This window comes from Gymnoscopelus braueri (genome assembly GCF_963280865.1).
Source record: "Gymnoscopelus braueri genome assembly, chromosome: 2".
Classification (NCBI taxonomy): domain Eukaryota; kingdom Metazoa; phylum Chordata; class Actinopteri; order Myctophiformes; family Myctophidae; genus Gymnoscopelus; species Gymnoscopelus braueri.
The window spans coordinates 48,719,833-48,745,571 of record NC_137604.1 but is presented as its reverse complement, the minus strand read 5'-3'; the positions used below and the strand labels follow the sequence as shown (position 1 = coordinate 48,745,571).

The following is a 25,739-nucleotide window of genomic DNA, read 5'->3' as shown; positions in this document are numbered from 1 at the left end:
GTGGTTCTCAAACTTTTTTGTGCCAAGGATTAATTAATGTGCCAAATTAATATATATTTGGCCGTGGACCCCCCATCTGAAAATGACTTGTGCCAGGGAGTGAAGGACCCCCATTTTTTTTTCGCTTTCAACATTTGTCAAAATGTAAAAGAAATAGCAAATATACAAGCTTGCATAGCTTGTAGATCTGCTATTTTTTAATAGCTATTAGCCAATATATAAATGGATAAAGTGAGTAAAATGATTGTGATGCTATACTTTTCCGGGAGACCCCCTGGAACGCCCCCAAGGACCCCTAAGGGTCCCCGGACCCCACTTTGAGAACCACTGACATAAGGGATTTGGAAACAACCAAAGCTTTGCTTTTATTTTGATGGGAAAAACCAAATGAACCGGAAGCTGTTACACTAATGGCAGTAGGCTAGCGGCTAAAGGGCTAGTTTAGGTGCAACAGCCGACGGTAGTAGTTATTACTTTAAGTCACTAGCTGATAAAAAAAAAAAAACACTTTGCTTGATGATAATGAGCACAAACGTGACAAAGCAGTAAAATATATGACCAAATCTTTGTTGGTTAACTACCGAGCGAATACTCTGTCTGTATCTAAGGGAAAATCCATGCCGAGGTTTGTCAAAGACCTATTGTCTCTTGTTAGACATTAGCTAGCTTAACATATAGCCACTAGTTTTTCTGCAGAGATGTTAGAAACGTTACTGTTATATCACTGGGACATGATGGGATGCGGTTGTACACTTCTATCTGTAGTGTTTTGCCTTGGATTGCAGCATCAATGGCTAATGATGCTTCCAATTATGTCCTAGGCTAGGTAAGCTATTATAATAACCATGTTAGGACCCTGTATAGCTGTTAAAATGGTGCTGAGCAGCACTGAGATCTGCACTGAGATCCCTGTGTTGTTAATGAATGAGACTTGTGTAAGGTCATTATTGGCTTGTTGCAGTTTTTTGCAACAACTTGTTTCTTTCAACAATATTATATGATGGGTTTCCCAGGATGATGGATCACCAGTTGACTTAACTTCTGCCTTAGCCTACAGGGATGTTGATGCATGCATGGTGCAAATGTAGAAGTCATTTGTTGCAGCAAGCTAACGTTGTTCAGTTAGGCTAGAATTAAGATGCATGTGAACTTGTGAAGGGCTTCGTGGAATATATTTTTTTGCAAAAGAACATCAAAGCCACTGGAAATCAAATGTCAACCTATCAAGTAAAACGACTGTCTTTGAGGCATTTACAATGACTGGGTTGTCAGTAGTGGACTCAAACGGTGCAACCCATATTGTTTGCTGTCTTTGAATTTAAAGGGGTATCACCACTCAAAGCATGTACATCATCCCAGAGGACAGTGACAGTCCAATCAGTACATCATGTACTGACTGGACTGTCACCATCTTTATTACATCTCCATATCAATTTCCAGCGATGGTTGCTATGATGTTTCTCATGTTGTTAATGGTTATATTATGTCATATAAACATGAACTCAAAATTCAAAGCAACTATGGGTGGAATTTATTTATTTTTTAAGAAAGACAATATGTAAGAAAGATGGTGAAAGTGTTTTTTTTTTTTACAGTGGGCAAGCCCAAGCTTATAGATTAAAACTCAAATATGCAAGTGGGACATTTTCTGTCCCCAAAGAAAATCAATGACCTTGTTTATTAAACTGTTCCAAATATTACATCATCTGGTTTTGGCTTTGGGGTAAAGTTGTTTACATTTATTTTTCTCATGAGTCATATAAGCACAAGTTCAATTTCATTTATTTGAACAACAACAATTGAATGCAACCCACAATGTTTGCATCATTTGAATGCTACTTGGGATACCTAGTTTAATAATCAGGCTGGCTGGCTATTAATTGATACAATGGATACTATATTAAGCACTTGAACCCCAGCATCCCTATTCTTGGGGGAACATTTGCCAAACATAGCAGATCTACAAGCTCACAATGTGTTGTGTTGTTACGCTTTGTGACTGAGTGAGCTTGTAGATCGGCTATTTTTGGCAAAGAGATTTGGTGTAGAGGGGAAAAGAGTGCATCAAGTATACAGGCAACTCATGTGCAGTTTACAAAGTATAGAGGGTTTAAGTGGTTAATGGATGCTGGAAAGCTCTGTACGTGTGGTTTGGGACCAGGAGAAGGTTAACTATAAAGTTGAAGTATTACTTCCTTCCCATGATGATGCACAGCTAACCTTTTTTGCTTGGTCTTAGGGTAGAATATCGAATGTTCACCTACCACCATGTCTGTGTAACCCCACAAGGTTGTTCATCATATAAAAGATGGGCTCTGAAAATCCATTGGACTTCAGCCAAGCTCTGATACTGGTCGAGGATGATCAGCAAGAAATAGGAGGCCTGATCAATTCTGATGGAGAAGAAGTATCGTTTACTGAGATCAGTATGTATATGAAGTTTAATTGTAGAATGCTTTGTTTTCTGTATTTATCTGTATTGGCTTGTGTATCACTTTTCTTTAATGATTTGCACTGAGAAAAGGATGATGAGCTTGAATAGTGTATTTCTAGCTTTCACAACAGAAATAAGTTTTTATGACATAAATACCATCCTTGAATATATCATGTAGGAATGATAAAGCTGAAAACATTTATTCTTATTCCATAAAAAAGCCTAATTGCAAAATAAACTGAGGCTCACAGAAATCAAAGCACACATGTACCCAAATATATTTGACAACTGGGAGATAAGGCCAACTAATACTAAGATGTCAGGGATTGATTATGGAGGAAAAAAGGTTTCCCATTGTTTTTCATTTTCATGTTTTTTTTCAATTTTTTCAAATAGGAGAGTGTGAGGACCCTGAGTTCCCAGAGGTGGATACTCTGCCATCAGAGCCATTAGATCTAAGTGAGAATGGAAAGGCAGAGCCCATATACGGCTGCACAGTGTGTGGCAAAGTATTCCTCAATGGCTCTAAGCTGCAGCGCCACCTACGGACTCACTCGGGAGAGAAGCCCTACCCTTGTTCTATGTGTGAGAAGAGATTTCCAGAAAAGGGCCAACTCATGATTCACGAAAGGGTACATACAGGAGAGAAACCATTTCCTTGCACTGACTGTGAGAAAAAGTTTGCCAGTCAGGGGGAGCTGAGGCTGCACAAACGGACACATACTGGCGAGAGGCCATATCACTGCACTATGTGTGGAAAGAGATTCTCTCGTCATTGGCACCTGAAAACTCATCTAGAGGCGATGCATGCAGCAATTGTTGCCGGCTTTGCGAGGAAAAAGTTTCCTTGCTCTGACTGTGATAAGAAATGTAACTCCGCAGCAGAGCTAAGGGATCACCAGAGAACACATACTGGGGAAAGGCCGTACCAATGCTCTTACTGTGACAAAAGGTTTGCCTTGACCGGTACACTAGTGAGACACGAACGCCTCCATACAGGCATCACACCCTACCGCTGCGCTGACTGTGGGAAGACGTTCGCACAACAGTGGACCTTAACCACACACATGCGGACACACACCGGGGAGAAACCATACGCCTGCACACACTGCGAAAGAGCTTTCATTGCCCCGGGGGAACTCAGGAGACACATGAGGATTCACACTGGGGAAAAACCATACACCTGCACTGACTGCGGCAGAAACTTCTCTCTGGCAGGAACTCTGCGGAACCACAAGCGGTCATGTACTCATGTGAAGAACGGATCAGACACAGACACCATCCTTATTCAAGTTACTAGCGGTGAACCATCACAGGGGCTGATAGCCAACATTAGCTGTGAGGTAAGTGCAAATCACGTTTTGATGTTATTTAGACAGATGCCAGGTTTGATGTAGGCCTATTCCTGCATTTTTTTTCTTTTCTAAGCACTGCTTTGATCTTGCAATGTGTAAGTCACTCTGTATTAAAGTGCCTGCTAAATCAGTGTTTCTCAAACCTTTTCATGTTAAGGACTCCCAAATTAATATGTATTTGGCCACGGACCCCATCAGAACATAACTTGTGCCAGGGATTAAAAATGTGAAAAAATATTACACATTTTTCACTTTCTTTCAAGATTTGTTTTGAAAATAGCAGATTTACAACCTCACAACGCGTCACATTGGCTATTTTCAAACTGCCTACATGGGGTCCCTAATGGGGTTAAAGTGGTTAAAGTGGTTAAAGTGATTTTGATGCTGCTATATCAACTAATTTTGCTGGGGACCCCCTGGAACCCCCTCAAAGACTCCTGCTGGTCCCCGGGAACCCCACTTTGACATCCACTGTGCTGCTAAATTAATAAATAGTTTTACTTTTTTGTTTTCACTGTCAACTTTCTATGTGAGCGGACAACTTTAAACAATGCCTTCAAAACTCATAACACCAATACCCCAGACGGCCATAGGTCCAACTAGCTGTCAGTAGCTGTCAGTATCCATAGCTCTAGTCAAGGTAATCTATAACTGAACTCTTGCTTCCTACTCTGATCTGTATTTATAGGCTTCTGCTCTCCAGACTACGGCGGAGGAAGTTGAAGCCAATTCCTCAGAGGGCCCTGATTGTAGCCAGGCCCAGTATGGAAGCGAGCTCAGTGTACCAGAGGATGTAGTGGATGAAACTGGTTCCAGTCCTCAACATATGAATGTTATACTAGTGAAAGAGGAGGAAGAGGAGGAACCCTTATGTGGTACAAGAAGCATGACATGACATTTCCTATTGCAAAACCCTTACTTCATATTATGGAGTGAAATGTGACAAATATTTTCCTCTAATCATAATTATTATTTTCCTCACAGTAAATGTGTCTGATCATACATCTGCTAGTGAGGATAACTCCATGGCGGGAAGTCAGCACCAGGAGAGCAGCACAGAATTTGAAGTTATGGTGAAAGATGAGGAAGAGGAAGCTGCTGATGGTAAGATGAGGAAAATGTATTATAGGAATGTAAATGACAATTGTGGAGTCATTATTCAAAGTGATCCTCAAGATAATCCTTGTGTGACATTTGTGAATGATAAGCAAGTATGTATACAATATCATATCCAAGCATAAATAAATAACAGTCCATCTTGGCAAAATACTCTATTCTGATTGTCCGAGAGTGATCATTATTTATCTACAACCCTGCTAACAAGAACAGATGGAATAAAAAAATGAAATGTGCACACCTTACTGTACAATGTACTTCTTAATTCATTCATGTTGTAATTAGTGACACCTGGTGGTGACAAAAATATGTTACTGTACAATAACTGAATGGATCAATGAGAATCATGGAATATGTAATGTAACATTTAATATTTTTGGGCAATTATAGAATCTTTGCAAGTTAGCCATGGTGCAAGTGGGATAATGCACTGTAAGCTAGTAAATTTTGAGAACAAAAGCACTTGTGTATATGTGTATATTTAATGTTTTACCTATTTCTGTTTCAGACTTATCAGCGTATGATCCTGATCACATCATTATTGCTGAGGAGGAAAGTCCTCCCGCCTCACACCATCAGCAGAAAACGAAGAACAAGACCACAAAGAAGTCCTACTGCTGTGGGCTGTGTGGAAGAGACTGTCATAAGATGTCTGCACTGCAAATACACATGAGAATTCACTCCGGAGAGAAGCCTTTTCAGTGTGCTGTTTGCGGGAAGCAGTTTACCCAGAAAAGTCAGCTCAAAGGCCACCAAAAAATTCACACTGGAGAGACTAATGATACAAAGAGTTCCTACTGCTGTGGGCTGTGTGGAAGAGACTGCCATAAGCTGTCTGCTCTGCAAATACACATGAGAATTCACTCAGGAGAGAAGCCGTTTCAGTGTAATGTTTGTGGGAAGCAGTTTACGCAGAAAGGTCAGCTCAAAGGCCACCAGAAAGTTCACACTGGAGAGAGGCCATTTTCTTGTCCTGACTGTGGCAAGAGTTTTGCTCATTCCGGGGCGATGAACCGGCATCGCCTCACACATACAGGGGAGAAGCCCTACCACTGCTCTGTGTGTGACAGGAGTTTCAACCAGTCTGGTCGCTTGAGGGAACACGAGAAGGTTCATTTTGGAGAGAAGTATGACTGTCCCGAATGCGGGAAGAGTTTCACGAGACCATCGAGTCTGAAGAACCATTTTAGGCTTCACACTGGAGAGAGACCATACTGCTGTAACATATGTGGTAGGGGTTTCAGTCGCTCTCAGAGCCTGAGGCTTCACAAGCGTAAGCACGGGCAGGGTCAGACCGACGACGAGTCTTTATTTTGTGTGAAGAACGAAGACGACTCTTCACAGAATGACGATTCACCCGTCGATGACACCTGTGTTGCTGATCAGAATGAAGACGACTCTTCAAAGAATGACAATGATTCTCCAGTTGATGACTGCTGTGTTGCAGAGCTGAATGAAGATGACTCTTCACAGAATGACAATGATTCTCCAGATGATGACGACTACTGTGTTGGAGAGCTGAATGAAGATGACTCTTCAAAGAATGACAATGATTGTCATGTTGATGACACCTGTGTTGGAGAGCTGAATGAAGACGACTACTCTTCACAGGATGACAATGATTCTCTTGTTGATGACAGCTGTGTCGCAGAGCAGAATGACTAATTACGTATTAGTCAGTGTATGAACCACAGACGTATAAATAGAAGTTTTATATCAAATATCAAAGACACAGTTTGTAAAGTTTTAGGTGTTAAAAAATATATACAGAGAAAGGGACCAGTCCAGGAAGTGCCTCAACATATAATGCCCATCCTAGACCACTGAATGCCATTTTGGCTCTACACTGTTAAAATGAGACTATAGGTCAGGCAAGCAAATGAAAGCTTTAAGCCCGCAACAAACAATGACAACAAAGTCCAGATAAACATCCATCTGAGGCCGCACATCCCTAAAAAATTAGAAACTGTGTCTTTTTAAATCATTAATGTATGAAGGGCCCTGTGAGATCTCTTGACTTGTTAAGCACTCCATGTTGCAGTTGTCACATTTGGCAGGTTGCCCTTGACGTAGGGACTGGGAGGCGGACTGGTGATTCAAAGGTTGCTGGTTCGATCCTCGGCATGAACAGGAGTGTGTACTCCAGGTGACTGGAGGGTGGCTGATTCACATCTACAGGTGACCCTGTACTCTGACCTCACTGAATGAAACGCATACAGTATGGGACCGTGTATCTACTGTAGGAGGGGTATGCAACGTGTTAATTGACATTTTAAGTGATTCTTTTTTAGATATCAAGTCACACAAATATTAAGATGATTTGTCGTAGTACAAATAACTTCATTTCAAGGCAGAATATAAATTGTATCCATGCAGTACTTTACATTCAAACTTATGTATGTGGATATTTGATGGAAATATTAAGGGATTATAATGATTATTAGATGGAATAATAATGTCTGAGAGTAGTCTAGGAAACAAGTAAAACTGTAATTGTTAGGTCTAGCCATGCAAATGTCGGCTGCCAGTGGTAAATGAATGTCAAGTCAGAGGACCATCAGCATTTTTGGAAGAAATAATATTATGAAAAGTGTTATTGATTGGTGGTATTTTTAACTAATACTTATGCAACATGTCACTGTTTGTCTTATGATTCCCAGTCATGTAGCATTATCAGCAGCTCGATTTTACGGTTTGTCTGCAATTAAAACTGAACCAAACCGTGCCTTCAAGTTTCACCTGGTTCCTAGACAAGTCTTATGGCCAAATACAAATCTTGAGTATTGTAAAACAAAAAAAACAAAAAACTGGTATTATCCTGATTAAGCTATGTCACAAAGGTAGCCTTTATAAGCATTGTTGATGGGTAATTTTACTAACTGCCCATTGTTGCTCATGTCTTATTGTCTGGAATATGTGCTATACACTGATCTAAAAAAATAAAATAATATTATGGAAATCACTTACTAGTTGAATGATTCTTGAAACTGATGGGACAAACAGATTTGAGTCAATATAACAGTTATAAACTGTCAGACTAAACTGTTTTAATTTGATGATAATTCATTCAAATAGTTTGCACCTGAAGCAATGGGTAATTGATTAAGCGTCTGTGACGTTTAGTAGCAAGACTATAGAGAACGTTAATTTGCAACGTCTTAGTATAATCTTATTCTTGATATATATTATAACTATGGGTATAATTCCCTGCCTCTGACTGGTGCACTACAGCCGAACTGAACATCGTCGAGATTCCGAATAGCGTTGCCATGTCGGCTTATTATAAGCGACTTTGGGCTTATTTTTCGGTGAAGTTGCTTGTAAAAAGTTGTTGCGGGTTGGCGTTTTTTGGGCTTGTTTCTTAAGTGTATAGTTGCTTATTTATTATTATTATTATTATTATTTAAACCAGTGGTTTTCAAATATGTTCATGAAAATGCTTTGTGCCCAGGGGAGCATTTGTTAGCATGGTTTAAAAAAACAGCGTTGTGAGCTTGTAGATCGGCTATTTAAAAAAAAAAAGCACATACAAGTGCTCATGATGTAGCCTGGTAAACCCTCCCTCCAGAAATCTCATTTGTATTTTATTTCACTCCTGAAATCAAATGGAAATGAGAATTCCGGAGGGAGGGGCTTTACCAGGCTACTCATGATGTGGCCTAAGTTGCTTCTTTTGGGCTTGTTTTCCTAGACCTGGTTGCTTATTTCTCTCACAAAATTTGGCAACACTGATTACGACTTACGAGTTCTCGCGAAGGCAACTTGTGGATGGATCAACAAAATCATCTGGAGACGGCTAGCATGCTAGGCTAGCAGCCAGAACATTAGGTAAACATAAACAAACGCTGTGCTGGCCGTGCACACAGTGACAGCCGTCCATTAAGCCTCATGTCAGTGGACATTCTGCTGGTCTATTCTCCAACAACCTCGTTATTAATGAAGACATAAGCAGGTAAACAACACATGATGTGGTGTCCTTGTTTTGGTTGCTAATATAATGGCAGTCCTGCTAAAAATAGATTTTATGATGCATGTCACTTAACTATAAGTAACACTGTCACTTATTTGATCGTGTATTACTTGGGAAGTCATTGAATTGTATGTGTGTATGTATTATTTTGCTAGCCCAAAGCACCTGATTCTCTGGGCTGGTGAACTTTGTCTTTTGGGTTTAGCAAGCTAACAACACAGCCATAATGACCTAAGTTTGTACGTTAACCAAATGTACAGTCAGTCAGTGCCATGATCATGTTATTCATGTTACAGAAGGCTCAATCTTCCAGAAATGAATTAGCAGTGGAGACATTTTCATTATTGACTCAGCTCTTTATAGGACTATAATGCCTAGGCTAGTGGGAAAAACTGTTTTGGGGTCTGTAATATAGGTTTGTTTATAACTGTAATGTTTGTAAACTATTTTGATGGGGTAAGAAAGTCACATATTTTCCATCTACAACCTCAGTTATTGAGAATGTATGTGTATAAGTGCTTTTAACTTAAGCCATCCCTTACTGGTATTTGTGGTTATGGTGTCAGGAACTGTACCAGAATGCAGAAGATGTTGACGACTATGCTGGTTGTTGTGGTTATTTTTGAATAGTCAAAGTATAAAATAATAGTTAAAGTGGTTACACCGATGCTTTCCCGGTTTTAATGGATTAAAGAACAAAGAACTGCAGACTCACACATGAAACACATTCTTAGATTTCCTCTAAATGTGTTTGATTTGAAGTTGATCAATAGATAATTTCCTGGGTTATAGAAATATTTCACAAATAGTGGTATTTGGCTTTAAACGCCCAATCCATCATTGTTTTGATTTGAAGATATACATTTAGGGTTATTTTTATTTTTTTATCCCCCCAAACCTAACTCAAATGTTCCTTCAGACACAATCAGGATGGCATCATACAAGCGCCTGAACCCAGAGGATGTGCAGTTTTACAATGCTGCAGCAGTGCCAGAGGATCCTGCTGCTGTCCAAGAGGTAGTTCTGGTGAGCTAATAGCAGATAGATACTGTATATGTCGTAAGACACTGGTTCTCAACATGGCCCACTACCCAGCGAAATAATTGATAGTTAGGTTCCAATACACTCTCAGAGTTAAATTAACACTGAGGATTTGACACTACAGATTGGGGTCCCAGAGATAAAACTTGAATCAAACGGGGGTCCTTAAAAAGGTTTGAGAACAACTGTCTTAAGACATAGTCTGGATGATTTTCTGAATTAAACACAGGTACGTAACTGCATGTGGGCTAAGAACAGACATGCCCTCATTGTCGCTCAGGTGATTCCTTGGATTAAGGGACAAAATACTGCATGTTCTGCTTCTGGTTAGGGTTTTGCTAACAGTCTAGTCATGCTAGACATGCCGTATATCTTTGGTCTCAGTTGGCCAAGACTTAGACAATTAGTCGATTTTATGTTTTTTACTAGTTTGAAAGACTTATTCAAACTTATTTCTTGAAAGATGATTAGTGCATCACTGGCCTGAACTAGATTTAAAGACGTATATTTGACAAATTTGTCGATGAAATAAACAAATCCAGAATCAAGAATGTATTTAGTCGAGGATCACCCTACACAGTACTGCGTGTGTGTGTATATACAGTATATAGGCCTATATTGTCTGTATCTGACTTTGTGTCTCTGTTTCAAGGTGACGGAGCCAGAAGAATGTGAGCAGGCCTTGCTTCCTCGCAGGCCATCCTGCTCTGCGACCACAGCCCTCCTGGCGCTGGGCTCTCTGCTGCTGCTTCTCTGCGGGGGCTGGCTCCTCGCCACCATGTTCTGGCTGCATTCTCCCTCCATCCCACAGCCACACCGGCCCCCGCCGCACGCCCCTGCATGGAAACAACACGCCGAAGGATGGACGGAGGGGGATCCTCCTGCCGCGCCCGGTCATGAGTCTGAGGCGTGCGGTTCTACCTCTGAAGCCTGGAGGTTTGACTGTTACCCGGAGAAAGGGGTGGTCGTGACCAGAGACTTGTGTGAAGCCAGGAACTGCTGCTTCATCCCAGAGTCGGGTAAGAAGAACGGTGTTCCTTGGTGCTTCTACCCCCCAGAGTTCCCCTCTTACTCAGTGGTGTCTATGGATGACACAGCTCTGGGAGAGAAAGGCAGGCTGGTGAAAGAGGTTAAGACCTACTACCCTGGAGACATCCTCACTCTAGATCTGGAGATACGCCACGAGACGGAGACGAGGCTACGTGTCAGGGTGAGTAGAGCACTCTGATGGCCAGACACATTGATACAACTCCTTCCATCTTCAAACTAGAGGTATCAAGCTAGTGGCAGTCAAATCTGGCCCGAGGGATGATTTTGGGAAGTACACACAACCGCTGTTGTGTATACTTGGAAAGCAATAGATCGCAGTTAACTACCCACTGTGTGTGAATCCAGTCAACCCCACTATGTCCAAGGCCTCGACAAGGCTGTAGAAAACATTGTTTGCCAGTGTGGTGTTTGTCATGTGCACCATTTCCGTAAACTCACCACAAATAAATATGATTGATATTGATTGATAAATAACTGTGTGTTTGAGGAGATCAGTTCTTGGAGCAGGAAGTGTTAAATGACCACGGCTGGCATTCCCGGTGTAATAATTATGTCTGTTGCTTGTTTTTAATAACTGATTGCAATTTTAATAATTGCAATCAGTATTAAGGTTTTAAAATGAATGATTTTAACTTTTATGTTAAAGCAATAAAGAGACTGGATAATTTGTCCCAATACCATTCTTTCAGGTGAATAATTTCACACATCAGTGTGCCTAGCTTAGCCAAGTAGCTTCTGACTAGATTCACAACTTTAAGAATGAAAGCTAAATCCCTACATTTTCAGTGGCACATCAGCAGGGAAGAGCACAACATGAATTTTGAGTGCAGTTCGCCCATTACATGCCATCTCCCTCAATTTGTAGCTACCTATTTTTGAGTTTTGAGTGTACTCCAATCACCTATAATAGCGTCCCAGGCTGAATGTCATGAGTACATGGCTGTATGTATTTTTGCATATAAACAATAAGCAAAAAACTAAAAGTAGTATGTCACCAAAATGGACATAATATGTCCATTACCGACCTATAGCACATAACAATGGACATCATGTTGTACTATAGCACACAATGGCCCCTTAATTATTAACCATTAACGAGTTTTGGTTAACGCTTATGAAAAACATTCAAAATGGTCATCCCGTACAACCATCCAAGATTAGTCTAATTGTTTTGGAGAGTGGAATGTGTTTCCACAAGAAAACTCAGCACGGGCCGAATTTGGCCCGCGGGCCGCCAGTTGAATATCACTTGCCTCTAACAAACTGCCCTCTTCTCTGTGTGTATTTTTTCCATATTTAGATTACAGACCCCTCAAATTCACGGTTCGAAGTACCAATTTCTGTCCCCGATGCCACAAAGAAGGCAACAAGTCCAGCCTACACCGTTGAGCTATCCAAGGAACCATTTGGTCTCATTGTCAAGAGGACCTCTACAGGAGCTATACTGTAAGTTTGGTTATGCTTACGTTGCTTAGAGATTTAGGTCGGTGCCTGGATTTAAAATACCATTTCCAATATACCATTTAGACTGAATATTAATTATAGTACTAAGTTTCCCTCGAAGGGACATTAAATAAATGAAGTGTATTTGATTTGCTGCTCTGCTCCTGTTTCTTCCCAGTCTGGACACGACCGTAGCGCCGCTGTTCTATGCAGATCAGTTCCTTCAGTTCTCCAGCTCCTTGCCTACCCAGTTTGTCTATGGCCTGGGTGAGCACCGCTCCTCTTTTCTTCACGATGTCCACTGGAACACCCTTACTATGTGGGCAAGAGATGTGCCTCCTATGGTAATGTTAGCACAAGCTCACCTAATTAGCTAACATACAATGGACCTTTTTCATGGTAGCCATATTAACATAAATAGTTGTTGCCAATGAAGAGGCTAACCTCTAGGGTCTTCCCCTGTCATTCCTATTTTTCTTTTTCCTAATAATAATAGCAGATCTACAACAAAAAGGCCTATTGCAATGCTAACTTCATTATAATGTTAACTTTTTAACTTTACTTGCTTTGAAAAAGTTGCCTTCAAACTCACATTACATCCTGAATATTGGTAGCACTGACAGCGATGTCTCCCTCTCTACCATCTAGGAAATGACTAACTTATATGGAGCACATCCTTTCTATCTTGCCATGGAAGAGGGAGGGAATGCACATGGCTTCTTCCTCCTAAACAGCAACGCAATGGGTCAGTGTGCGAATTTGAATTCAGTCTTATGTTAGTATTTGGTATGTATGCATGCCATATGGAAGGTCAGTTATTGGAAGTAGCCTGAAGTCACCATAGTCATGTGCAAAAGTTAAGGGATTTTATTGATGCTTACCACTCAACAGCTCCACCTGCTGGTCATAGGTGGAGCTGTCTAAGACATGAATGAAGTGCCCAGTTGTGCTAAAGTAAGATCTGTAGTATAATTGGACACTAGCATTAACTAAATGACAAACACTCATTGTATCCTATACCCATGCTATATATACAGTACAACTTTATTAATTAAGTCCAGCTTCATGATACCTTCAAGCTGATACTTTATAAATATGTATTTATTTATTCATAATTGTTGTTGTTTTTTCTATATATTTTGCCAGATGTCGCCCTCCAGCCTGCTCCAGCCATCACCTGGCGTACGATTGGTGGTATCCTAGACTTTTATGTTTTCCTGGGTCCTGATCCTGCTTCAGTAATTGGACAGTACCTAGACGTTGTGGGTCAGTATGTCAGGAACCTCTAGTAAACATCAGACAGTTCAGTGTGTATGCATTACGATAACTGTAAGATAATGTTACAAACTAACAAAAAGACAGCTTTATTACAGTAGTTTTTGCTTTGCTCTCAACTAATAAAGTGGAAGCAAGAAAATATATTGGCAAAAGACACACCAAAAAAAAATCAACACAAACATTGACAAAGGATTTCTTAATTCCCTGTCTCTCTCTATTCCTATTCTGTCTTCTCCTCACTTCTCCTTCCCACACAGGCTACCCTACAATGCCAATCTATTGGGCGCTAGGTTACCATCTCTGTCGCTGGGGCTACAACTCTAGCAATGCTACTTGGGAGGTAGTCAAGAAACTGAGAAATTATGGCATACCCCAGGTGAGTCAAAACATTTAGGCATGTTTATTTGTATAGCACATTTCAACAGCAAGGCAATTTAATCATTAAGCAAAAGAAACACGTTATAACAGGGGGAGACAGAGCCAGTCTGAGCTGAGCACCACCTCCTTCCAAATCGCACCTGCTGCTCAGCTCCAGCACCTTTTAAATGGGCTGAAATTTTGCCCAAATATGAAGATGACTGCCATCAAGTGTGCAATACACACTAATTTAAATTCAATACACCAAAAATGTTAAATTAAACCAGTGTTTCCCAACCTGGTGTCCGTGTTCACCTTGGGAGGGCACCAAAAATCAACCTTACATCCCTATTTTGGGCAAATGGGCATGTAATTATCTACTCAACATTTTGTTAAAAATCCCTGGAACAAAAACATTTGAGAGGGGGGGGGGGGGGGTCCGTGGCCAACATGGCCTTGACATGAAAAAGTTTTGTTCCAGGGACCCCCAGAAGCAAAGATTTTAGTTGAAAAGGTTGTTTAAAAAAAGATTAATGTTCAAAGATTTGCACACATTTTCACACAAAAATATAGCAGATCTACAAGCTCATAGCCTATGAGCTTATATATGCTATTTTTGAATAGCCAAAGTATAAAATAATGGTTATATAGGCTATAGCTAAAAATCTAAAATGACACAGATGCGTTCCCGGATTAAATGGGTCAAAAATCACTATATAACCTCTGCTCGTCTTACCTTCCAGAGATTTGTGAAATAATGTGTGTGTGTGTACACGTGTCTTTGTTGTTTTGTAGGATGTACAGTGGAACGACATTGACTACATGGAGCATTTCCTGGACTTTACCTATGACCCTGCCAGTTTCTCCACACTTCCTGACATGGTCAAGGACCTCCACGCTCATGACCAGCGCTACGTCATGATCCTGGTACGTCTGTTGTAATGAGTGTGAGCACCTGTGTGTTAATGTACGAAGGTGGGAAGTTCATAATATGCAACCCTTATTTCTCCTTATCTAGGATCCAGGTATCAGTAGCTCCCAGGCTGAGGGCTCGTACTGGCCATATGATGAAGGGCTGAAGAAAGGAATCTTTATTAAGGACTCCTCTGGCGACACACTTATTGGACAGGTGAGACACATGTACCTAGTGGACAGCAGTTGGTAACATTTGTTAAATTATTGAGTAGATTATTCATAATTTGGAACCTTAATGAATATCTTCTTTATCTATACATTTCTTCTCTCTGTATTTCCCTCTCCTTACCTCTACATTCTTTGAGTGCATGGGTACGGCCTGGTATTTTGGCTTGATTTAAAGTCAAAATTTTAATTTCTTTCATATTAATTTTTTACATGGTTTTATTTATTTATTCATCTTAAAGGACCATCAATACATGCTGATGTTTATTCACAAGTTTGTCCATAAAAGCTGTCGTACATAAACAGACTATTTTCCCGTTAATGGCTTTATTTTTCGATTTCATGTTAATTTACATTGCCTCCATATTCATTGCAACATTACTAAACTTAACTGAATAATTAAGTCGGTGTTGGCTAAACATCATTGCGTGGTTAATAAGTAATGGATGTGCAAATTTTCATTCGTAAATCAATCTTTTCTCCAGGGACTATTTTCGGCGACAATTTACAGTTTAGGGATTTAGCTGACGCTCTTATCCAGAGCGATTTTAAGAGATGACAGAAACATGCCTGAATAAGGAGTTGGGCCAACTCCTTGACAGTTCAGATTCTCTGGATGTTGTAAAGTGCAAACCTACTGGACCAAATGATTGCTGCAATGTGTGCCTTGAAGGAGAGATCGCTGTTTAGGATCCCAGGTTCTTGACAATAATGGCCAGGAGTCACCAGGGTGTTGTGAATGGAAATTGAAAGAGGAGGCATGACTTGCCAGGGAAGAAGAGAAGCTCTTTTTGGTTTATGTTGAGCTTGAGGTCGGCGGAAGACATCCAATGATATGTAAGCTACATGGAGGCATTCAGAGATGTGCTCTTCGACCTGTGTGGCACTGGCAGAGGAAGGAAAGGAGAAAAACACAGTTCTTTGTCAATTGTGTAGCGGTAATGCGATAACTTGTGTTCAGAGATGACAGGACCAAGGGGTCTGTGTAGAAGGGTAAAAAAGGAGGGGACCAAGTAATGACCCTATTGGTTGAGTATATATAGAGGATTGCTGTTTCAGTAGAAATGATTTAACATCACATCTCTGGTTTTGGAGTAGTTTAGTAAAGGGTACTGTATGTCTGTGCTATTGTTTGTTTTCAGATGTAAACTATAAAAGTGTGGTAGAATTCGAACTCTCCTTGCCCCCCTGCAGGTGTGGCCCGGTCTGACTGCATATCCTGATTTCTCTGATCCTGTGACCCATGAATGGTGGTATGACAACCTAAGAAAGTTCCATGAGAAGGTGCCGTTTGATGGCTTGTGGATCGTAAGTGTATGGGTGGAAAAATACATTGGAAAGACTTGACTTTTGATTTATAGTATTACTACAATTTGCTTTTGACACGCTTTAGTCTAAAATCAAATGCCACGCTCCTTTGAACTGTGTCATGTTTGCTTTTAGGATATGAATGAGCCATCCAACTTCCTGGATGGGTCCACCAAGGGCTGTCCATCAAACAGTTTGGAAAATCCACCTTATACACCAGGTGAAGCGCACACACGCACGCACGCACGCAAGTACACACACATGTAATTGTCTGTAAACCAAATTGTAATCTTTCACTTGTAGGTGTCCTTGGGGGATTGCTAAGAGCTAAAACTGTGTGTGCGTCAGCAGAGCAGAAAATGTCTTCGCACTATAACATGCACAGTCTCTATGGACTTATGGAGGCGAAGGCCTCTGCAAGGTACCCACAAACACAAACATGCACTCATAATACAAACATACATTACGATACAGTATATTTAAACAACTGCTTTTGCTATTTCAACCATGTTGTGCCTGTTGCCTCTTTAAATCTGTCATGTTGTCTGTCTGTGCATCCGTCCCTCTCCTCCTCTACCCTTTCTTTACTTGTTTTTCAGTGCCCTGAAACGTATTCTTGGTAAGAGAGCGTTTGTGATCTCGCGCTCCACTTTCCCCAGTCAGGGGCTTTATTCTGGTCACTGGTTGGGAGACAATCGAAGCCAGTGGAAAGACCTTTATACTTCTATAGCAGGTCAGTGCACATATAAATATACATACACCCTTTATTCAACTACATAAGTGTGGTACTGCAGTAGGCCCAGTATCTCTGGAGTTTGATGATCCAAACGTAAGGTTTATTTATTGTAACTTCTCTGTCCACTGACACATCTCCATTGCTGAGATTTCTTATGCAGCTTATGAAGCTTTTATGAAACTACTTATTTGAAGGTTACTAGAATTTCTAGTTTAATGGTCTCAAGTCATCTTACAGCACATACAGGTCTGCATGTATCTTTTCAGAAATAAAGATTCAGGTCAGTGACACCCCAGTGTGTCTACTGCTTATGAATAAAATTTCATTTCTTTTGACTCCAATGGAGGCCCAGAACGTCTCCACACTAGCTGACATTCACACATGCAGCCAGCCTGTATAGTGAGGTTTCGCCACTCAACCAACACTCTATCATGTTTTTTGTGGCTTTGTTCATAGACTGCACACATACTCACATAGTAACTTAAAATTGATAGCTAAAGTTTTGACACAGAGGCCACACTGTTATTAATTATGGAAAAGTGACAGGCAAAGTGTGAGCCCTAAGGCCAGTCAGATATTTGGTTGGACATCTTATGGAGGCTTCAGATCTCTCATTGTCATGTTGTCTACTCATTATCACAGCCGCAGAGTTCCTATCATGACGTCACCCTGCCCACTTCTCCTCTCTCCTCCAGGCATCTTGACCTTTAACATTTTGGGCATTCCGTTGGTGGGAGCAGACATTTGTGGCTTCAGTGAGGAGCCGCAGGAGGAGTTGTGTGTCCGTTGGACACAGCTGGGAGCGCTCTACCCCTTCACACGCAACCACAATACTTTGGATGTGAAGGTAGGATATCGGTGCCACCGTGCCCATGTGAAACAGCAGAAGAGTAATACCAACTTGTGTATGTCTGGAGGGAGGGAGAGTGCTCCCTTCAGGGGAGTCACTGAACTACTTTAGACTTGACCTGTTTTGTTGTTATTTGTTTTGTCCATTTTAGCCCCAAGACCCAACAGTCTTCAGCCCGCTGGCTCGTACTGCCATGAAAGAGGCATTGCTGTTGCGCTATTCTCTCTTCCCTGTGCTTTACACACTCTTCCATCATGCACACGTACTTGGACATACTGTCGCACGACCCCTGATGTTTGAGTGAGTAACACACCAGAACGCACACCAACAGTCCAGTTGTTGTACATCCTTTCCTACTTTATTGCATCTTGTATCTATTTAGGTTCCCCCAGGATATAAGAACATATGGGATTGACAGGCAGTTTCTCTGGGGTAAGAGTTTACTGGTGACACCAGTTTTGGATCCTGGTGTAGACTACGTCGCTGGCTACTTCCCTGAGGGACTGTGGTATGACTACTTCACGGTAAGATGTGCATGCATCTCACACAGACTTACTTAACCGTTGATGAATTTACCAGTTTTTATCTACATTATTTACGTAATTACATCGTTCAGCACATCTGTAGATACTAGCCTGCTCAAAAGCAGGTGCTCAGTTCAAGCTCTGTTCTTCTGTCCAGGGTGACTCGGTGCATAGTAAAGGAGAAGAGCTGAGGCTCCAGGCACCTCTGGATAAGATCAACTTGCATTTGCGGGAGGGCACTGTCATACCTACTCAGGTAAATATGATTTTATCCCCCCAAAAAACACAAAGACCACGTCAATGGTTTATTTCAGTTCAGTATTTTCAAGTTTATACATTTCGACTCACCTTTCCGTGTGTGTGTGTGTGTGTGTGTGTGTGTGTGTGTGTGTGTGTGTGTGTGTGTGTGTGTGTGTGTGTGTGTGTGTGTGTGTGTGTGTGTGTGTGTGTGTGTGTGTGTGTGTGTGTGTGTGTGTGTGTGTGTGTGTGTGTGTGTGTGTGTGTGTGTGTAGAGGCCCAACCTTACTCTGTGGGTGAGCAGTGGTCAGCCTCTCCATCTGATCTCTGCCCTCTCTGATGATGGCTCAGCCAGTGGAGACATGTTCTGGGATGACGGGGAGAGCCTTGACACCTACGAGAACGATCAGTATGCTTACATAATCTTCAACGTAACACAGGTACATGTTTTGTTTGTCATTTTCAACTTTTCCAATCTTACGTGACACTCTTCTGTGCATGCTTCTCATATCTCACAGGGTTGCCTTCCCAAAATTAGAGCTCTTAGATCCAAATGGATCACAATTCCGTAGATTCTTTGTGCGCACATTATCATTTTCGCTCCCATACCCGGTAGCCCTGTGTGCTGTTTATATCCCATAACCTGGAAGGACAGCTCTGGAATTGCTAGTTAGTTGTCTAACAACAGCTTGGCAACAGCCAATTAAGAAGGATAATTTAGGCTAAATTTATGCTATTTAAAACGGGAAATCGTGCTCAGCAAAAATGTTATTTGCACAGGGTCACTATTAATGTTTATACAATACTGAGCCGCTTTGGTCTTAAACTGCACACCTAGTTACTTAACTATCTATTAATAGCTAAAGGTTGAACAGGAAGGTCACACTGTCATTAGACTCTTACGTTTTGCTTAGGCTGTTTATCTAGATAAGACAAGACAGTAGAGAGAAAGAAAAATGAGGGCAGAGAGGTGGAAGGACAACCTAGGTCTCAGGCCAATTATTTTTGGGGGATGTTGCGATTGTTTGGTCGACACACTATCCGGTCAGCTACCTTAGCATTTACACATCTGCTACAATAAAAAACTGCTTTATAAAAAGCCTTCCTTCCTAGTCTTAATGCCACCTTACCTCCATCCTCCTTTGCTTTCCAGAGCTTAAGCGATGCTTAACTGAGAATTCCATGTATTGATGTGTGACTAATTACCACACCATGTTGCTTCCCAGAATGTGATGACATCACAGGTGCTCCATAGCCACTCGGAGGCCACCTACATCACGGTGGAAACGACCTCCTTCTACGGCGTGAAGCAGGAGCCTACTAGAGTGTTGGTAAACTCCCAGGATGCAGTGTTCACTTACAGAGCCAATCAGGTGAGGCCGGGTGCAAAGCTTTTGTGTTTCATCAGACCAGACCAGTGAAAGGCTGTTTTAATTTTTTCTGGTTGTTTTTTTTCTTCTCCTGCCCTTCCAGCAGGTGTTAACGGTAACAGATCTCGGGCTTAACCTTACCCAGAACTTCACCATCGGCTGGATGTGACCTGTCTGATGGTTTCCTCACTGGATATTGTTGTCACAACCTGAGAGGTTGATCAAAGAAAAAGAAATTCAACTGTGTTTTTGTTGTTTAGTTTTTTTGTTGTTTTTGATGATGCACATTTTTTGTTTGCTTGATTTAGACTTAGCTAAAGAATCCCAAGCTACAACATACTTGGATTGGCACATCTTTGCTGCTTAGATCACAAGTAGATTTTTTTTTCTTTTTTGGTCAAAAGTTTAAGTGCAATAATATAAATGAAAGAGATAAATGAAATTAATTTATACTTCATAACTTAGGAGGATGCGAGCACTACTCAAATTTCTTCTAGTAATTTCTTACCGGGTGATTTGTGTAGAAAAATACTTTTACAGTCAGAGGGATTACCAGCACTAATGGAAATGTCCTTCAGGTAGTTTTATTTAGTTGGCAGGGGTAGCAAACAAAGCAAACGTACACGTTTTGGCGCAATATATAGTCGATGACTTTCTACTTCCCCCACAACTATGAGTGTTTCGCTTGAATGTAGAGACTAGATGGCAACCATACAGATCAAACTGTTTCATGAAATACTGTATTTGTATACTTGAATATTGTTCAAAAGCCTGTTTTGCACTAATGAATCTGACAGTATTGTGACTGTAGTTGCAGGTGCCTTACAAAGGATCTAAATTATGTTAATATTCCAGTGTCTCTGGATTAGTTCCATGAGAAACCTTGATCAGTCATGTGTTGTAAGCCTGTTGTGAATCCTAAGGATTATAGAACTACTATACTTGAGGACAGCTTTAGTTGCAACCCGCTATAGAACAGCTAAAAGTGCTCTGGAATTGCTTTTTATGTGAACAGGCCTTCTGTGAACCTAAAATATAGCAAAGTTATCAGTCCAGTAAAATGTCCAAGATAAGTGCAGGTGATTTAACCAGATTTGAAACCCTTAATTTGATCAGAATTTCTCTTGGTACAAATTGAGTGAATTGGAGTGAAAATCGAATGTAATGGTTCTTGTTGCACAACAGTCTTGAAAAGGGATGTATAATTGATTCAGAACATCTTACTGTACAGTATGCATGCAGTCTAAAGCAAACTTTACCAAAATGCTTGAATAAAATGGCCTGTAAAAAATGATGTAAGCATGAGTGTGAAGTTTTATGTATGTTTGTATGTATGTGTATAATTTATATAATATGAACATCTGATATTTCATGTTGCAATATTTTTCTTGTTAAAATCTGAGAATTTATTATAAATGTACATTATTTGTAGAACTGGCTGGTGTGAAAGGAATTTTGAGAAGCGGCATTACCAGCAATATGGTGACACCAAAACCAACTATAATAACATTTTGGAATGTGAAGGCTGCATTTTGGGTGGTGTTTTTTTTGGGGTAATGCAGTTATAGTTTGTTTTCTTGTTTTCATTCATAATATATGGAATCATGTTCAATATATTTTCAACACCATTGTAGTATTTTTGTTTTGTATTTTTTTTAAATAAATTGTATTTTCATGGTGACCATGTACTTTTGAGCTCGAGTCCATTGTTTTCTTTCTCAGGTGCAAGATGATATCCACAGTACCACTAGGGGTCCCACTTTCTTCATTTCATGTTACATGACAGTTCAATGCCCCCATTGTACTATTAACCATTATCAATATGACATTATGTCCCATTCAAGGAAACTCTCAAGTGCATCAAGAAAAACAGACAGAAGAGAAAGTTAAAACAAAAGTGAATCAATACAACCAATAAAATGAGTTGCAAACGCAAAACCAGTGGCTAGCTGTACTGTAGAATAGAATATACCTTTCTATAGCTTTATAATTGTTTTGCTGATTCTAATTGTATTATTGCCATTCCAGTAGCCCCCTCTGATATTTAACATTAATATTCCACTTTAGGACATGTATACTGCATTAGTTTGTATTTAATTATCTAGTGGTCCATTGATTGTACATAACATTAGGCCCTGCCTTGAGCATGTCAGATTTAGAGAAATCAGTTTAAAAAACAAAACCAGAAAATGTAGCAGGGGTTAGCGAATAACAACTGCTTTAAAACAAAGAATAGCCAGCACTCCGAAGTCCTTCTGGTACTTTTTAATTAATAAGGCATGGGAATATCATTGTACAGTCTATGGGGCATACACAGACACGTTTTGGCGGCAAGCTAAATATTGCTGATACAAACTGAGGAAGGCTTGATGCCAAAACTCGTCTGTGTACCAGAAGGACTTCGGAGTGCTGGCTATTCTTCTTGAGCAATGCCACTGAGTGTGCAAGCTTATTTTTTTCCTTGTGCAAGGCAATTAATATAATAATAATAATATAGCCTATACATTTCATTAATATGTACAGTAATCATTTCACACCTCTGAGGTGCTTTTGTGAAGTGTTTTACTGTGGGTATGTATGTTTATGTGTACAGTACAGTCATATAAAGTGAAATATTATAGTCATGGTTCTATGTGTGTACTGTAGGTCCTACCTTCATAAATGAGTGAGTGTGAAGCATGTGTGTGTCTGTGCGTGTGTACGTGCGTGCGGTAGGCAGACAGGCAACAGGCCTTTATAGGGTCTATTGTTCATAAGCCTAGATGCCTGGTGGAAGTAACTCTCAGAGCCTGTCAGCCTGACGGTCCGGGCCTTGAGGCTGCGAAACCACTTGCCAGACGTTAGCAGCAGAAACAAACAGTCCATGGTTCGGCTAGGGCCCTTAATAATCCGATGGGCTTTACTGACACAATGGCCGGTGAAATCTGGATAGAGGGAGGCTCACATCCACTGATGCTCTGGGCGGTCCACACGATCGTCTGCACTGCAGTGCTTTGCAATTGAGGGCCGTGCAGTTCCCATACCAGGTGCATGCATCCAGTCAGGATGCTCTCAGGGCCTTTGTAGAAGGCCTGTGGGATCTTAATTGGGCCCTTTATTTGTTTATTTATTTGTGCATAATCATAGACACAAGCCTGATTGAAATTGAAAGATTTCTAGGAAATCTCTGCAGGCTCACGTTAACAGACATGTCAGTCTGTCCACCTCTGTCTCTTTTGGTATCTTCAGGGCACTATAGGGCACTCTATTTTCAGTCCTCTCTTTAGCTCTCTCAGTGGTAAGAGGATAGGTGGGCACCAAGGAAGAGTGGGCACCTCAGTGTTAAATTGGCTATTTTCTCCAAAATATTTAAAAACATTAAATATTTGGAAAATGTTTTAAGCAAAGTAAAGTATACATGGTTAGAACATGCTTAAACATTCGATAATTAAGGTCTAATATTTCAACAATTGCTACAAATTGCTACAAAACCATGTCATTTTGGTGCATAAACAAGTAGCTGAAGGATAAAATGAAGTCTGATAATGATGTACCGTGCATGTTCACATCAATGTATACTTTAGATTACTTGAGACCATCTGTCAAGTGTCACATTAATACATTTCTCATCCCTGAGGATGGGAAATCTCAATATTTCTCTATGCTGCTATTGTTTATATTCTTTACCATGGCCCCCCCGCTACAGCATATGAACAATGACTATATTGTCCATGCCATTCATATGCTTATCAACAAATGCCTGGACTAATGCATGACTGCACTTTAACTTAAGTGTTGCTGTTGTTCTATTATTGTGTTGACTCGTGTGCTGTGACTCATTAGCGTGTTGTATGACTGTTATCTGTGTTGCCCTGTCTTTTGCAATTGTTGGGATGAGTTGGTCGCAAGGGAGCCGTAAATAAGCATTTCATTGTTCCTTACACAGCGGTCTGTTTTTTAAACATGACAAATAAACTTGGACCTGACCTGTCATAAGCGGAGAGTCTCAGGATGTGTGTGTCATTAAGATAAGGTGGTCTCTGGGGAGAACTGAGATAAATGGGTTTCTCTCTAATCACTTAAACACAGCTCCTCCACTTGCACTGACTGCACATATATCTCACAACTTCTGCTCTCTTTACCATAGATGGTGTGGATATATGGACAAAACAGGGTCCTGGACTGATGCCAAAATACTGTAGATAACAAGCCACCATACCACACAGCATTCTTTTTCTTAAACGTATACATGTATACACACAGGTGATACGCTCAATTACCATGTCCCTGCAAGTGAAAGCAAATATCCACTCTACCTTATTACCTACACAGTACTACTGATAAACTGCTCTCACAATCAACATGTTTTCATTGGCTCCAAGCGAACATTCACTGGCTGGCTAACTGTTTCCAGATGGGACTGTCTACAGGGCATATATAGGCCTATCATTTAACAGGGAACAAGGTTTTAGAGAGAGAAACACAGAGAGAGAGAGAGAGAGAGAGAGAGAGAGAGAGAGAGAGAGAGAGAGAGAGAGAGAGAGAGTGCAGGGACGAGAGACAGCAGGGTTCTGTCAAATGCATTCTCCTCTGCTGACTGGGACACTTCCTGTCTGGATTTTCAGGGATTACGTTTGTGTGTGTGTGAGGTCAGCATGTGTATAGTGGGACACACAATCCAAATACGGATAATTCAAGCAAACAAACAAACAAACAAACAAATAAACAAATAAAACAGAGTTTATGTGGATGTTAGCATATGTTTTTGATTGATTGAATACTTTATTTACAGTTTGCAAAGACAAGCACAGGGAAGTACAGTTCAATACAAGGTCTGTTAAGAGGATTTTAAACCCAAGAAAGCACTTTGGCTTGTTTCCATTGGGGTCCTTTGTACTCAATTATTCATAAATGTACATTTATAATTCATACTCAGATTTTAACAAGAAAAATATTGCAACATGAAAAATCTGATCATATTATATAAATTATACACATACATACATACAAACATACATACATAAAACTTTACACTCATGCTTACATCATTTTACAGGCAATTTTATTCAAGCATTTTGGTAAAGTTTGGTTTAGACTGCATGCATACAGTAAGATGATCTGAATCAATTATACATCCCTTTTCAAGACTGTTGTGCAACCAGAACCAATTACATTCGATATTCACTCCAATTCTCTCGATTTGTACCAAGAGAAATTACTTTTGGAATACTTAAGTAATATAAATGTATTATTTCCCACACACTCATCCAGTTTGAAATCATTTAATATACTCATACATGTTATTCCAAAACCCATAATCCATGCATTGCTTTAGTTATGAATTTAGTTCTCTTAAAGAAAATACTAATAGTTCCACTTTTTTGCCAGATCTTCTTTCTTGCCACAGGTTCTGCAGCAACAGATTAAAATCAAGTATCAAAAGAGATATAGCTTGTGTTTCACAGGATGAACGCTAAAAGCTTTTATTTTACCAAAACATTGCATCAACAACACTACCCTGACCTTCGCAGACAGAGGATTTTGTTTGACT

The 25,739-nt window shown here is 40.4% G+C and overlaps 2 protein-coding genes across 6 annotated transcripts; both read left to right on the top strand.

Moving 5' to 3' along the window:
* The first annotated feature begins 428 nt into the window (after positions 1–428).
* LOC308104288 (uncharacterized protein) lies at positions 429–7,831 on the top strand. 3 transcript variants are annotated; one of them, XM_080454685.1, is made up of 6 exons: positions 429–625; positions 2,290–2,426; positions 2,831–3,777; positions 4,478–4,664; positions 4,774–4,893; positions 5,414–7,831. In XM_080454685.1, exons 2-6 carry the CDS (start codon positions 2,309–2,311, stop codon positions 6,568–6,570), a joined length of 2,529 nt encoding a protein of 842 aa, XP_080310811.1. In that variant the 5' UTR covers positions 429–625; positions 2,290–2,308; the 3' UTR covers positions 6,571–7,831. The 3 variants fall into 3 exon arrangements, with proteins under 3 accessions (XP_080310811.1, XP_080310813.1, XP_080310812.1); XM_080454687.1 differs by having other exon boundaries at positions 2,240–2,426; XM_080454686.1 differs by having other exon boundaries at positions 429–826.
* An 835-nt stretch (positions 7,832–8,666) lies between these two features.
* gaa2 (alpha glucosidase 2) lies at positions 8,667–21,890 on the top strand. 3 transcript variants are annotated; one of them, XM_080445345.1, is made up of 21 exons: positions 8,667–8,857; positions 9,795–9,892; positions 10,569–11,126; positions 12,267–12,412; positions 12,588–12,753; positions 13,058–13,154; positions 13,556–13,675; positions 13,945–14,063; positions 14,840–14,971; positions 15,063–15,173; positions 16,379–16,492; positions 16,628–16,712; positions 16,796–16,913; positions 17,092–17,225; positions 17,924–18,075; positions 18,230–18,378; positions 18,461–18,602; positions 18,760–18,858; positions 19,115–19,279; positions 20,066–20,212; positions 20,313–21,890. In XM_080445345.1, exons 2-21 carry the CDS (start codon positions 9,806–9,808, stop codon positions 20,376–20,378), a joined length of 2,907 nt encoding a protein of 968 aa, XP_080301471.1. In that variant the 5' UTR covers positions 8,667–8,857; positions 9,795–9,805; the 3' UTR covers positions 20,379–21,890. The 3 variants fall into 3 exon arrangements, with proteins under 3 accessions (XP_080301471.1, XP_080301470.1, XP_080301469.1); XM_080445344.1 differs by having other exon boundaries at positions 9,795–9,901; positions 20,316–21,890; XM_080445343.1 differs by having other exon boundaries at positions 9,795–9,901.
* The last annotated feature ends 3,849 nt before the right edge of the window (positions 21,891–25,739 follow it).